The sequence below is a fragment of the Theropithecus gelada genome, chromosome 7b (assembly GCF_003255815.1).
Source record: "Theropithecus gelada isolate Dixy chromosome 7b, Tgel_1.0, whole genome shotgun sequence".
Classification (NCBI taxonomy): domain Eukaryota; kingdom Metazoa; phylum Chordata; class Mammalia; order Primates; family Cercopithecidae; genus Theropithecus; species Theropithecus gelada.
In genome coordinates this window covers 3,819,956-3,833,057 of record NC_037675.1, presented here as the reverse complement: position 1 = coordinate 3,833,057, position 13,102 = coordinate 3,819,956, and the positions used below count along the sequence as shown (strand labels likewise).

The following is a 13,102-nucleotide window of genomic DNA, read 5'->3' as shown; positions in this document are numbered from 1 at the left end:
AACCATACAAACATACTGATGAAGATATGAAGCCAGATTCAAAGGAGAACATAAGGTTGGAGCCCATGTGATGAAAGCTCAAAAACACACACACAATCCATGATTAGGATAGTGGCTTCTCTGGTAGTTGGGCTAGAAGTGAGAGGGGCCACAGGAGGAGCTGCTAAGATTCCATCTTGATCTGAGCTCAGGGGACCCCGGGTGTGACCACCTGTTGAAAGTCATTGAGCTGCACACATATGACCTGCACATTTTTCTGCACGTATTTTATACTACAATTAACAGTTTTAGTGGTTGGCAGGGGCGGAGGAGGGGAGAAGTGGGGAGTGATGGCTCAGCAGGTACCAGGCTTCCTTTTGAGGTAGTAAAAATGTTTTGGAATGAAATAGAGATGACTATTGTGAAACACAGAGAATATACTAAACGCAACTGAAAGCTATACAGGGTGAGCATCCCTAATTCAAAAAGTCAAAATCTGAAATGCTCCGAAATCTGAAGCCTTTTGAGTGCTACCTTGACACCAGAGGTGGAAAATTCTGCACGTAAAGTACTTACCACAAACTTTATTTTCTGTATAAAATTGTTAAAAATATTATAAAAATTACATTTAGGCTATGCATATAGGGCGTATATTAAATATAAATTAATTCCATGTTTAGACTTGGGTCCCGTCCCCAAGATATCTCATTGTATACATACAAATGTTCTAAAATCCAAAAACATCCAAAATCTGAAACACTTCTGGTCCCAAGTATTTCAAATAAGCGAATACTCAACCTGTCCTTTCACATGGTTCATTTTATGTTATATGAATTTTACCTCCACAAAACTTAAAAATTAAGATTTTAAAAAATAGAGACAAAAATAGAAGTCCCTGTTGAGTTGAGAAAAGGATGGAGCAATAGACAAAGAGGGGTAAGCAGTGAATTAATCACAAATTGTATGTCACATAAGCAAGAGATTATCTGGCTGTTGTGGCCTGAAGGAAGGAGGAAGTTTCACTTGCTTTCATCCTCTCCTCCATCCGATTACCCTTGAGCTAGGCCTGTGTGGAAGGAGAGAGGAGAGTGGAAAACAGAATTAGAGTCATCAAGGTTACCCTTCATCCTCACATCCTTCCTTTTGTTATCTCCCCACAGAGTTTGGTGGGTTTTGGGGCCAAGGTAGACCTAGAAGAGATGTGGCAGGTGCAGCGTTGGAGGCAGATTAAAGGAGAATAATAAAGAGAATCTTCCCACTGACCCACTCATCCATCCTAGTTCAACAAGGTAGCTCCCGTTATAGGGGTTATTTTATTTATGTAGCACTGAGCCCCAACAATGCAGCTAAATCAGGCATCACTCTATGGCTGATCCCAAGGTTTCTTTAGAATTGTTACGCTCAGCCATTGCTCCGTTAATTTTATATTACTAAAGATAACTCTGCTTTGTTTGACAAAAATGCATCTGGAGTACAGAATCTTAAAAGAGAATGTGCCCAGATGGTAGAGGTATTTAAGGAAATACAGTCTTCCAGTTTGGAAATTTGTAACCCCCTCTGATTTCATTTGTATGCTTTTCCAACTCCCCCTGTTTGTTGCCCTTACACCCTGTTCAAGTTGCCAGGGGAGTTGTGTGGTGTAGCCATAGTAACCATGAANATAGATTGACTGCCACAGCAGCAGCCATTTAAGTAAGAGGCAAAGCCAAGAGCACGTGGGGTGGTGCACAGCAAGTATCTCATACCCTGCAAGAGAGTAAGTAATGGGTAGGGCAGAGGTAGGAAGACGCCGTTCTGGAATTCATAGTCATTTCTTGAGGGTATAGTAGTAAAGACCTGACTGCCCATTTCTGACCCAGGGATGCAATTTCCTATTTCCTTCTCTAGAATCTTCTTCAACTACTATCAACTGGGCTTGATTTACATCACCTGAAACTCTGCCTGGATCCTCAGACACACACCCTGTCTCCCTCTGACTTGATGACATGAGGCTGACCCAAGCCCATTATTTAAGATTCTGGACTTTTTCTGTTTCCCCCTGTTGGAGGAATCAGAATCTCTAAACACACCCTCCTTCTGCAGTCCTAGAATTTCTCATGACGACCTTCCTCTTGCTTCTATATGTACCACCAGCTGTCCCCTTTGGACCTGGGCTTGATCCACGACCTGGCCTCCTCCCCTTCTGTGTTCTGTCCTCCTCATCCAAGTCATTCTCTTCCTCTTCTCTTCAACTTCTTTCCTTTGGGCTAAGCTTCCCTGGGGGATACCCTATATGCAGTGTAAATTAGATCTGAGAAGTCGATGCAAATACAATAGTGATTTTTTATACAAGATTAGTGGATAGTCTATGTTTTCACTTGCCGAAGTTCCTTTAACAAAATGAAACTGAAGTTCTTTAATATGAGGCAACCCCAAAAAGTAAATACATAAAGATGAAATCATAAAGACATGTAATTCTAAACCAGCCTATTGGTGTCTCACGTATTAACTCAGACTCAATGAGACCTGAAAAACAGAATTTTGAAAGAGGCATAATTTCTGCTAAACTTCATTCAGTCTCCCTACATCTCTATTTCATGGAATAAATCTCAATTTCCTTCATTCTTTACATAGCATGTGGTCACCTGTAAACCGGGTCTCATTTACAGTAATCACCTGTGATTCCTAGTGCTTTTCCCTGGCTATTAATAAAGGTTTTCTAATTCCATTAGGGGTTTCACCTGGTTATTTCTGAAAGTTCACAAGGAGTGACAAACATCTGCCTGTAAGTGTTTTTTCCATGTTCTTCTACCTGCCCTGGTTCACCACATTGATATTACTACCCCCTACAAAGCCACGTGGAGGTGATCCTTCCACATCATCACCATTGCTATTTGGTGTCTGTTCCACTCCAGTGAAAAATAATTCTTTCATGCAAACTAATGCCAGGAAGGTCCATTTCAGGAAACATGCCAGGACTCACATGAAGATAATTTCCAGGTCTCTCATCCATCTGTCTTTTCTGGTCTCCTTCTCTGTGTGCTCATCTTTAGCTGTGGAACATTCTGGAAATGGTGAGGTCCCTTCAAGCCAGACTTAGAGTACCCTCATTCTTTCACTACACTTTCTGGTGCTTTTTCTACTTATTCAGCACCAGGGGAAAAAGCTTCTATTGAATGCATGAAACATGAAACACTTATTTTTCCTTAGAACTATAGATTCGAGGAAAAAGAAGGAGAGGAGAGGCAATTCACGTTTATGAATAATAGGTGAGAAAAAGGAGGCTCAGGGAGCTCCCTCACCTGCCCACGCTTAACCATGTGGAGCCAAGATTTAAACCCAGGACTTTCCAACCACAAATCAATTCCTCTCCCTCTTCCTCTCCCTCCCCCTCTCCCTCCTCCTCCCCCTCCCTCTCCCTCTCCCCTCTCCCCCCTCCCTCCTCTTCCCACTCCCCCCTCTCCCTCTTTTCCCTCCGTCTTTTTCTCTCTCCCTCCCTTCCTCCTTCTCCCTCTGTTTTCTCTCTCCCTCCCTCCTTCTCCCTCTCTGTTTTCTCTCTCTCCCTTTTTCTCTTTTTCTGTCTCTCTTTCTCTCCCTCTCCCTTCCTCTCCCTCTCTCTCTCCTTCTTTATCTCTCTCACTTTTTCTCTCTCTTTCTCTCTCCATATCTCTCTCTCCTTTCCTTTCTCTCCCTCTCTCTCTCCTTTCTCTGTCTCTTTTTTCTCTGTGTCTCTCTTTTTTCTCTCCCTCCCTCTCTCTCTCCTTCTCTCTCTCTTCATCTCTCTCTCTCTCTCCCCATTCTCTCCCTCCCTCCCTCTCTCTCTCTCTCCCTCCCTCCCTCTCTCTCTCTCCTGCTGCAGTAGGTTGCTTCCTGGTCTCTTTGATTATCTCCTTTTAGCCTCCCTTGATACAGCTAAATGCAGTTTTCCATCATTACTTTGTCGGCATCTCAGGTAAGATTTGAATATAAAACTAACTCCATTTTCCCTGTGGATACCTCCTTTCCTTTTCCCTTTAAGCTAGCCCTGAGCCTAGATTGCCTTTCATATTACACTGGCAGATCACCTGCTCCTTGCTCCCTCTGTGGAAACCACTGGTGAGGAGTAATCAAAGCACAGTGCACCCTGCCAAGTGTCTCCAAATGAAACAGAGCTCACATGGCATGCACTTCCTTTCTTGTGACCTACCAAGACTCACATACAGGAAATTATATTTCTGCGTCTTGCTTTATATGCATGCCCAAGTGATATTGTTCTTACTATAGAAATCAAAACTTGGAGAGACCCTACAGCCATTGTGTCTGCCTCTTCTGTTTTAAAGATAAGGAAAATGAGGTTAAGCAACCAGTACAGGCTCTCAGAGCCTTTCCTCAGGTCACAGAAGTTAAGGCTGGAGCCAAGAACTTCAGGGCTTCCAAACTGAGCTTCTCCTAGTATCTTTTACTGCCTTTGTATGGATCGGTTGTGCTGAAAACATCTGCTCCCCTGAGTTCAGCGAGGACAGTGACTAGTTAATACAGTTAACGCCAGGAACTTTCACCCAATGTATGGAAGAGTTCAATCTTTGAGTAGACACCTTATGAATACACAAACCACCACTCTCTTCTGAATTCTCGTTCATAGCACATTGTCCTTACAGAATCCCGGGGGACACCAAGAAATTTTTTGCCTATATAAAATTAACTAGCAACAGTAAATGGTGAAGTGCCAATTAAATAAGCATGGGTTAAAAGCCAGTCATCTGCTAAGATGGTGCAGGGTGTTCCCATCCCCATGTTTAATAAATGATTGCTGAATCTACAATTCCTNAATTTTCCAATATTTGGAAAATTCATATTGTTACTTCCATACTTGTTAAAATACTGAAATGCTTCCATACCAGTTAGCAAAAGGCCACCACCCTCAGCCCTCTGACAACCAGCATCACCACTCCAGAACCAGTTTCCTCCTCTGGACCCCCCAGATCTCGCCATCATCCAGTTACTAAAGTTTTAAAGCTCAGCAAAGCAGGAGCCACCAAGACCCAGACCCAGAGTTACAGCTGCAGTGTTAGGTCCGCATTTGAATCAACCTGGTAGTTAACTCTTTTAAATATGACACTTCACTTGCTCCTCACCATTCAACTCATGTGCTCATTCATCTGTCTATTCATCATCTATTGAGACCACAATGTATCACATACTGTGTTAGTCACAATGCATAGGGAAAATGAGGGTTTTATTAGGTCACAGTCTTGTGGGATCCTCTACAGTTAAGATGGTATCTATAATAATTTGGTTAATATTGGCCTAGTGGCCCAGAAGCATCTGCAGCAGATGACCCAGGCTTCTTTTGGAAGAAGTTTGGTGGGATGATTATACCATACTATATGCCAGGTGATGAGCATTCAGACCTTGGCTCTGACTCTGAAAACAGGTTGAGCATTCCAAATCCAAAAGTCAAAAATCCGAAATGCTCCCACATTCAAAACTTTTTGAGCGCCAATATGTACTCCAAGGAAATGTTCAATGGAGCATTTTAGATATCAAATGTTCAGACTTGGGATGCTCGACTGGTAGGTATAATGCCAATATCCCAAAATCTTAAAAAACTGGAACTCCAAAACACTTGTGGTCCCAAGCATTTAGGATAAGGTATACTCGGTCTGTAGCTACTGGTCTTTGGCAACTAACTTTCCTGTGCTCCAGTTTCCCCATTTCTAAAAGGAAGAAAATAACACTTACTCATTAGGTTATTATGAAGGTTAAAGGGGATAGGCTTTAAAAGTCTTTATCGCAGTGCTGGTCATTTAGTAAATTTCATGTGTGTTTGCTAAGTATCTGGATCACAAGGTATTAAAGATTAAACTGTATTCACCAGTCACCAGATCAACTGTTACTACTATTTTAATATACCAAAGAACAAAAAAGACATCGGTAATCAGAGCAATTCCACTATCCAGTGACANACACTTGTCATAACTTAGCAATGCACTACCAACATTCTGATTGCAAATCTTTAGCTCATGATAAGGTTGATATTTCCACTGTAAAATATGTAGCACTTAGGTTTTGGAAAATTATCCTACTTAAAACCACTCGAATATCAATCAATATATCATAAAATACATTTTAAAGAAGTATTGTTTTGTCACTTTCAGTATTTTGGGTGTCTATAGAATTTGCTTTCCCTTTCTTTTGGAGGAATGCTTTAATAAAAAACAGTCATTTGTAATTTGCTCATCAACTGCTTTTAGTTATGTTTGTAAGTATTTTTATGCAATTCCTTTGTAATAGAGTCCAATATCTAATTTTTCTGGAAAGCCACTTTATTTGTAGTTTTAATTGACTAGTAAAATTTCTATATATTTATGGTGTACAACATAATGTGTATATATACATATGTCTGTATATATACACACCCACATTGTAGGGTGACTAAATCAAGCTATTTAACACATGCATTACCTCACATACTTACCATTTTTTGCATTTTTGGTGGCGAGCTGGAAAGCTATTTTTATAGGCCTTTTGTTCATGCCCTATTGAAATGATCACTAATGCTGATTTAGAGAAATCTGAATTACTGAGATTATATGTGGTAGGTAAGAAGCGGAGGACAGCGCCATCGTTTTTGAATGGCTCATCCTCCTGAGTGACAGTAGCTGTGATTAAATAAACCTCCCTACCTAGCAAAATCATCAAATGTGGTGACCACATTAACTTTGGTAGAGGACAGCTTCTGAAAGAGCTTTGCTTTCTAAAGGAATACATATTAATGGTTTCTGAAATTTTAAAGTATTTTAAGTCAGTAGGACTAAAGGTAAATGGACAGCTAAATGTGTGTTTTCAGGTGAAATGACAGTAAATCCTTGTGCTCCAGCTCATAAACTGAACCTTCCAAGGGTCATAGTATGGTCCTGCTAAATAAATCTCTTGCTCATTCTGTAATTAGCAATGACTATAACAACTTTTATTTCTCCATTTAACATTTGTGAGATAGCTTCAGTCTGTTTCATTTCATCATTCATCTGTTTGGAAATCTCACTGCTGCCACAACAGCCATGCATATAAATTCCTCACCATGCCTCTGCAAATCAAACAAAATGTACTTCAAGCTTGCCTCACAATCAAAGGCTGTATGTGATTTATTTTCAAACTGTTCTTCGGGCTGGGCCTAAATGTGACACAACTACGCACAAAAGCACCATGTTTCGGACAGGGTCAAAGTCCACGTAGAGAGAGAGACCTAGCATAGCACAAGACACACAGTACCCATTCTGCATTCTGTAAATGTGTTTTCCAATGAGATCTATGTAGAGAAATTTACCCCACTCTGTCCTCCTTGTCTAAAGGAGGAGGCTTTTCATCCTTTTCAAGAGACATTTCTAGGCAAGTTCAGGTGGACTGTCAGCAGGTCAGGTTCACATCCAGTCACGTCTTGATAACCCCCGTGGATCCCTAGCTAGGGGGAAGCTTATAGAATCAGAGGCCCATCATAAGGCACAATGAATTACAAGATGCCACAAGCATATTTGTCTATGAAAGTCTTCACCAGGTGGAAATGTTCAAAACAAAGATCACCAACCCCCAGGGGAAAGGGCTCACCCTTTGCTAAGCTTCCGAAATACTTCAAGCCCTGCAACCAGACGCAGACCCATAAGGACAGGACCTGAGTGAAACCAAGCAGTTTCTGGGGAAGGAAATATTTTCATTGACATTTTTGGGTTACTGTTGCACTACCACTGGTTGTCTCAGAGCTCTAGGGAAATGATTATCATTTTTCATGGGTTGCTAGTTTTTGTGAGCTTCTGGTTGGGTTGGTTTTAAGTTATCAGAGCAATAGAACTTCCCTGACAAATGAAAGTACTATCTATTGGAAGAGTGTCAGTGCTACTCAAAATATGGCTTGAGAATTGACACCATCTATGTCACCTGGGAGTTTGTTAAAAAATGTAGATTCTTCAGACCCCACCCCAGATTTACTGAATCCAAATCTCTGGGGGTAGGGCCCTGCAGAGTGAGTTTTAACATCTTTCTGGGTGATTCTGATGCATGCAAAAGTTTAAGAAGCACTGATCCACCTATCCTTTCCGGCTTTCATCCTTGGAGCCAAGACCCTCAATTTGGAGGAGGGGCGGCAATGTTCCCAGTAAATACCACATTTCCCTGCCTCCTCTGCAGCAAAGGGAGACTGGCTCGGCTGCAAGGCACAGCCCCTTTGCCCATCGCCCTTCCTTCTGCTTCCTGCCTGAAATGTGGATGCGAGGATCAGTGCTTCAATAGCCATCTTAGCCCATGAGGCAGCCTCAGTGATGGAAACTGTGCACTCAAGATCAAGGAGTCTGAAGGCAGGAGTGTGCTCCCAGGGATCAAAAGGCAGCCACACCAGCCCTGGCTTTCCTTCCTCCAGATTCCCTTCATACGAGAGTAAAATAATTTCCACGATAATTAGGTGACACTGGGCTCTTTCTTTTCCTTATTGCAGGGGGATGAGGGGTGAAAGGGAATTCTTTTTCCTAAACTGTAAACTTATTATAAATTGGTTTCTTTGAACTTTCAGTCGTATGCCATCCAACACAATCCCAGGTCATTTAGCACACATGCCTCCTAGAAAAGCCAGATGCGGAAGTGGAGACACCTTTTCCAGGGCTACTGGGATTCTTACCCCACTCACCAATGTCCCTCTTGCATTCCTGGCCCCTATCTCTTCTTCCATGTAACACTTTCTGTAAAACTGATTAGGTAAAAATCGATTAGGTCTGTAGAAAACGGGCAAGTGCATCATTTCCCTTACCTAGTTTATAAAGATAAAAAAATGGTACACTCCTCAAAGGAAAAAAAAAAAAAGAGGAGGGAGCCACCACATTTGGAAATCCACAGCTGACAAGTAAAGTAGTAGCAATCTTTTTACAAACGAAAGGTGCATTTTGCGGATTGTAAGGTCATTGTCCTCAGTGTTTATGGCCAATTTAATATCCACTTGCCTACTCCCTGTAAGTGGAATGACGCAGGAGGCAGAAAATGTAACCAGTTTTTTCATCACTATGTCCCCAGGACTTGGCACAGGGACTGGCCCACAGTCAGGGCTCAATAAGGATTTGCTGAATGAATGAATGAATGAATGAATGAATGAATGAAAGAATACTAATCTTTTTTATGTTTAAACTGATGCTTCCTCTCATTCCAGTAAAACCACCAAGGGATAGTCAATGAATGGTCTCAGGGAACGGAGAATATGTGTCACATTGTCCCATTCCCCAAACTGCAGGCTTCCCCAGAATTGTCACAAGAGCATCACCTTAGGCCTTGTCACCCACTCCTTACATTACATGTAACCTGGGCCACATCATTTAACCTCTTGAGGTCCCCATGTTGCAAAATAAAAAGTTGAAGGAAGCGATTCTCGATGTTTCTCCCTGCTGATTCAATCAATTTAGGAATACAGAAGAGACCCTAGTGCCTGAAAATAATCTCTAACCCCAGTTCTTAAGGTTTTCTTACAGTTATTTTTATTGTTTCGTTTTAATGAACACAAGGTAGCAGGGAACGCTGGGGTTGGGAGTTGTTACATAACTTCAGGATAATGTACTACAAACTTCACAGATAGGCACACCTCTTTCACTAATTATTTTTAATAAAACAAAAGATCAAAAATCAGTATCAGGAGATGACACAATACAGTTGGGACTACGGAAAGCAACTATCTCCAAGCTTGGCATCATAAAATACATCATCATGAACTGTGAACAGATTTGCTAAACAAAGGAGAGCCTCATCCTTTTAACCCTCCACAGCCGACATCGGGAGTCTCTTGGGGTAGAACATGAAATGAAAAAGAAGTGGATGGCCAGATGCTGTACATTGTCCCCCAGTGACCTGCCACAGAGACTATTTTTAAAGACGCATTTATCTCAGCAGGAGTGACAGCATTTAAGTAGCCAGGTACTCGTGCTAGACAATCCTTCATGAGAAAAGTCTGCAGAGCTTGGCTGCACTCTTTACAAAAGCCTGAGTGATAGATCAGATGGGAATTGCTGATTGGTTAGGTGGCTGGTTTAAAGACCCGTAAAGATAATGCAGAAGTGAGAGCTTGGAAACCAAATGGAGTTAGCCCCCAAATTATTGCAGCCACCCCAGCACTCAAAAGTTAATCCGATTTTAAATTTACAAGATCCATCTTAACTAGAAATGCAGGCTCTAACTGTCCTGCAAATTTTTTAAGTGGTAGCTGTTCAATGAATTGTATTATCCCATTAAAGAATAATGTTTTAGATGTGGTAATCCCAGACTCACACAATTCTCTTTTATGAACCTAGCCACTGCATTCATATGGAAGGTAAATTACAGCTATATTACATCAAGCCTTTCATTATTGACACAGCATTATGTTAGGCACCCCTATAAAACACTGAGAGAAAGATTAATACACAGTGGTATATATATTTGGAGGAATCAGGGTGTCCAGTCAGAGTCGATATGTCTTCTCTCCCTGTACAGAAAAAAAGGGAGGGGTGTAAATAAAAAGGTGAGGGTTGACAGAAGCAGAGTAAACATTTTAACCATTAAAACTGATCACAAATCGACAGTGGAAAGGCGTCATAAGATTTACCCCTACCAACCCGTTAAATTGAGGAAAATTACAGAAAGATGTCCCGAAGCTATCATAGGACCTAAGCATTTCTCCAAAACTGAGAAAACACTCGATGCAGCCATTATTCTTCTGTTTGAAATTTTTGGAGATCTCTGACAGGGAAAATGTGGCACTTTATAGCCATTGAGAGCATTGCAAATCAATTCAAAGAACTAGTTCTTGCAGGCTGATGTTCATTAGGCCTGGGCAGGTTCAAGTTCACCTCCACTGGCGGTTGTCCATAGCTCACTGTCCCCTCCATTGTCAGACACTTCTGATGTTGTTCCTCTTCCATGCAGTCAAGACTTCAGTCTATTGCTGACCTTCATCAGACAGGTTTGTCCTAGGCTCCTCCCCCAACCCACACCCCTGTTTATGTTCAAAACTGGATTTCAGGAAAGAGTTCTCTTAAGCACTGAAGAAAGACATATTTGGCATCCACTACACTCCCTAACTCCCACTCCAATGGACTCTGTTTCAAAAGCCCTGGACACATAGCATAGATTTCTCATGAGACCCAACCATTCTAACAAATATGGATTGCATTTGCATTTACCGCTAGAACAAACAAAAAGTATTTACACTTGGAAGAACTGTGGCTACACTTCCCCATCCCTCCCTCAGTCCCCATGTTGTTTGATTCTTGCCAGAAAGAGTACCAGAGGCCACTGAACACATCTCACGTTGTTTTGGGGTGAGTGGCAAAGTAAAATGCCAGCACTGAAGATGGTAAGCTTGAGTTTCACAAGTCATCTGTGTAAGAGAGAGAAGTAACTACTCGCTCCAACTGCACAAAGAAAGTGGCTGGATTAAGTGGACTGCACAACGTGAGTTTGTTAAGTACATCCTCCCAGCAGTAAGTTAAATGGCTGTAAGAAATTGTGCTTGCATTTCGTTTGATCAGACCTCATTTCCTGGGACCTCAAACACCAAGTTCTCCCAAAATATGGCTAAAATGCTGGCAATATTTGCAGATACCAGTTGTGGAAATTAAACCCAAATAAAGTTATATACAAACTTAGTTTACAGAATACCTAACCCATTCAATTTCTTTGAATAGAGCAAAACAGAAATAAATATCCTTCTTAAATGTATCACCTAATTATCATGGAAAGCCTAGGAGACTTAGGAGAAAAGTAGATCTCTATAGATGTTGCTCAAATATTTGGCTTTCCAGATCAGAGTATTCTCAATGCTACCATGCCAGTATTTGAGTGGAAAATATGATAGGTGATACTTTTAAATGCAAAAATATATGTATCCTGTACTTCAAGCCCAATCTTCATATAATGACTCTTACTTCCAGCCAAGTTGATTTGTTAAGTTGTTGGGCTCCACGGAGCTTTATGGAGGAGCTTGGGTATTTCTTACCCTCTAATTCCTTTTGAAATGCAAGTAAGTCCTTCCACTTGACTTACAGAAATGCTTACTCCTCGCATAGTGTGTGCACTCACTGGAGAATCCTCTCCCTGCCTTGGACTGGGAAGACCTGAAGTTAAACGCGCAGCTCTGTGATTCTAAGGGTGGCTCAGGGCACCCCCAAAACAGTCACCTGAGTTACAAACATATTGACAGCTGAAGTGGGTCCTAAACTAGGGGTCACAAAGTCAACTTCTCCTCGCGTGTTATCCAAGGTGCCCTCTGGACCGTGATAGGCAGGAAGTGTGGATGCATTTTAGTGTCCTGGACAAGATTCTCTTGACCTTTCCTTTTCCCATAGGTGGTTCACATCAGGACCTGTTCTCGAGTCTCTGGCAGTCGAAGGGCAATCAGGCCACCCCCAACCAGAGAAGCAGCAGCCAGAAGGATGGGGACCACTTTGGTTATCCCAACAAAAGAAGCAAATATGGTGTTTCCCAGGATGGCGCCAAATTTGCATAATCCATTGAGAATGCCAAAGGCTGTTGCTCTGTAAAAGAAGAAGAATGGAAATAATTCTGACATTCTGAACCTCATTAGATGAACAGGACTGGAATCTTTCTTTTCCTTATTGCAGGGGGAAGAGGGGTACGAGGGAATTCTTTTTCCTAAATATAAAAATAACACATTCTCATTGTAGTCAAATTTGGAAATACAGAATAATATAAAGATGCATGGATATCTAACCTCTTCACCGAGAGACAATCACCTCTGTTAACATTTTGAAGTATTTTCTTCAAGTGTTTTTCTTTTTTGGTTTTTTTTTTTTTCAAAGATATCTATTTAAAAATTTTTTACAGGTACGACATGCTTACTATGGAAATCCTGAAAGGATGAAGAAGTATGCAAAGCAGAAAATGTAAGTGTTCCCCCTTTTAACACTCAACTGTCCTGAAGCAGAGACTGCCAGTGGCCCCCAAATAGCGTTTCCCCAAATGTAGGACATTTCCCAGACTCACTTGCTGCTGAGAATGGCCATGTGACTTAGTTTTGGCCAATGGGATGTAAGTGAAAGTGGCGGCAGTTTCCAAGAAGCTTCCTTAAGGGACATTGTGGGTGGGCCTTTTGCTCTGTTCCCCTTCATTCTTTTCCTTCTACCCTGCTTCATGATGGAAC

At 41.5% G+C, this 13,102-nt stretch overlaps 1 protein-coding gene across 3 annotated transcripts in view; it reads right to left on the bottom strand.

Moving 5' to 3' along the window:
- Window positions 1–9,423: 9,423 nt before the first annotated feature.
- SV2B (synaptic vesicle glycoprotein 2B) overlaps window positions 9,424–13,102 on the bottom strand; it is a 181,846-nt gene continuing 178,167 nt past the window's right edge. For all 3 annotated transcript variants that reach the window (XM_025391791.1, XM_025391793.1, XM_025391792.1), the window contains one exon: window positions 9,424–12,476. In XM_025391791.1, coding sequence (XP_025247576.1) covers window positions 12,293–12,476 — 184 coding nt within the window. In that variant the 3' untranslated portion in view covers window positions 9,424–12,292. The remainder of the gene's footprint in view (window positions 12,477–13,102) is intronic.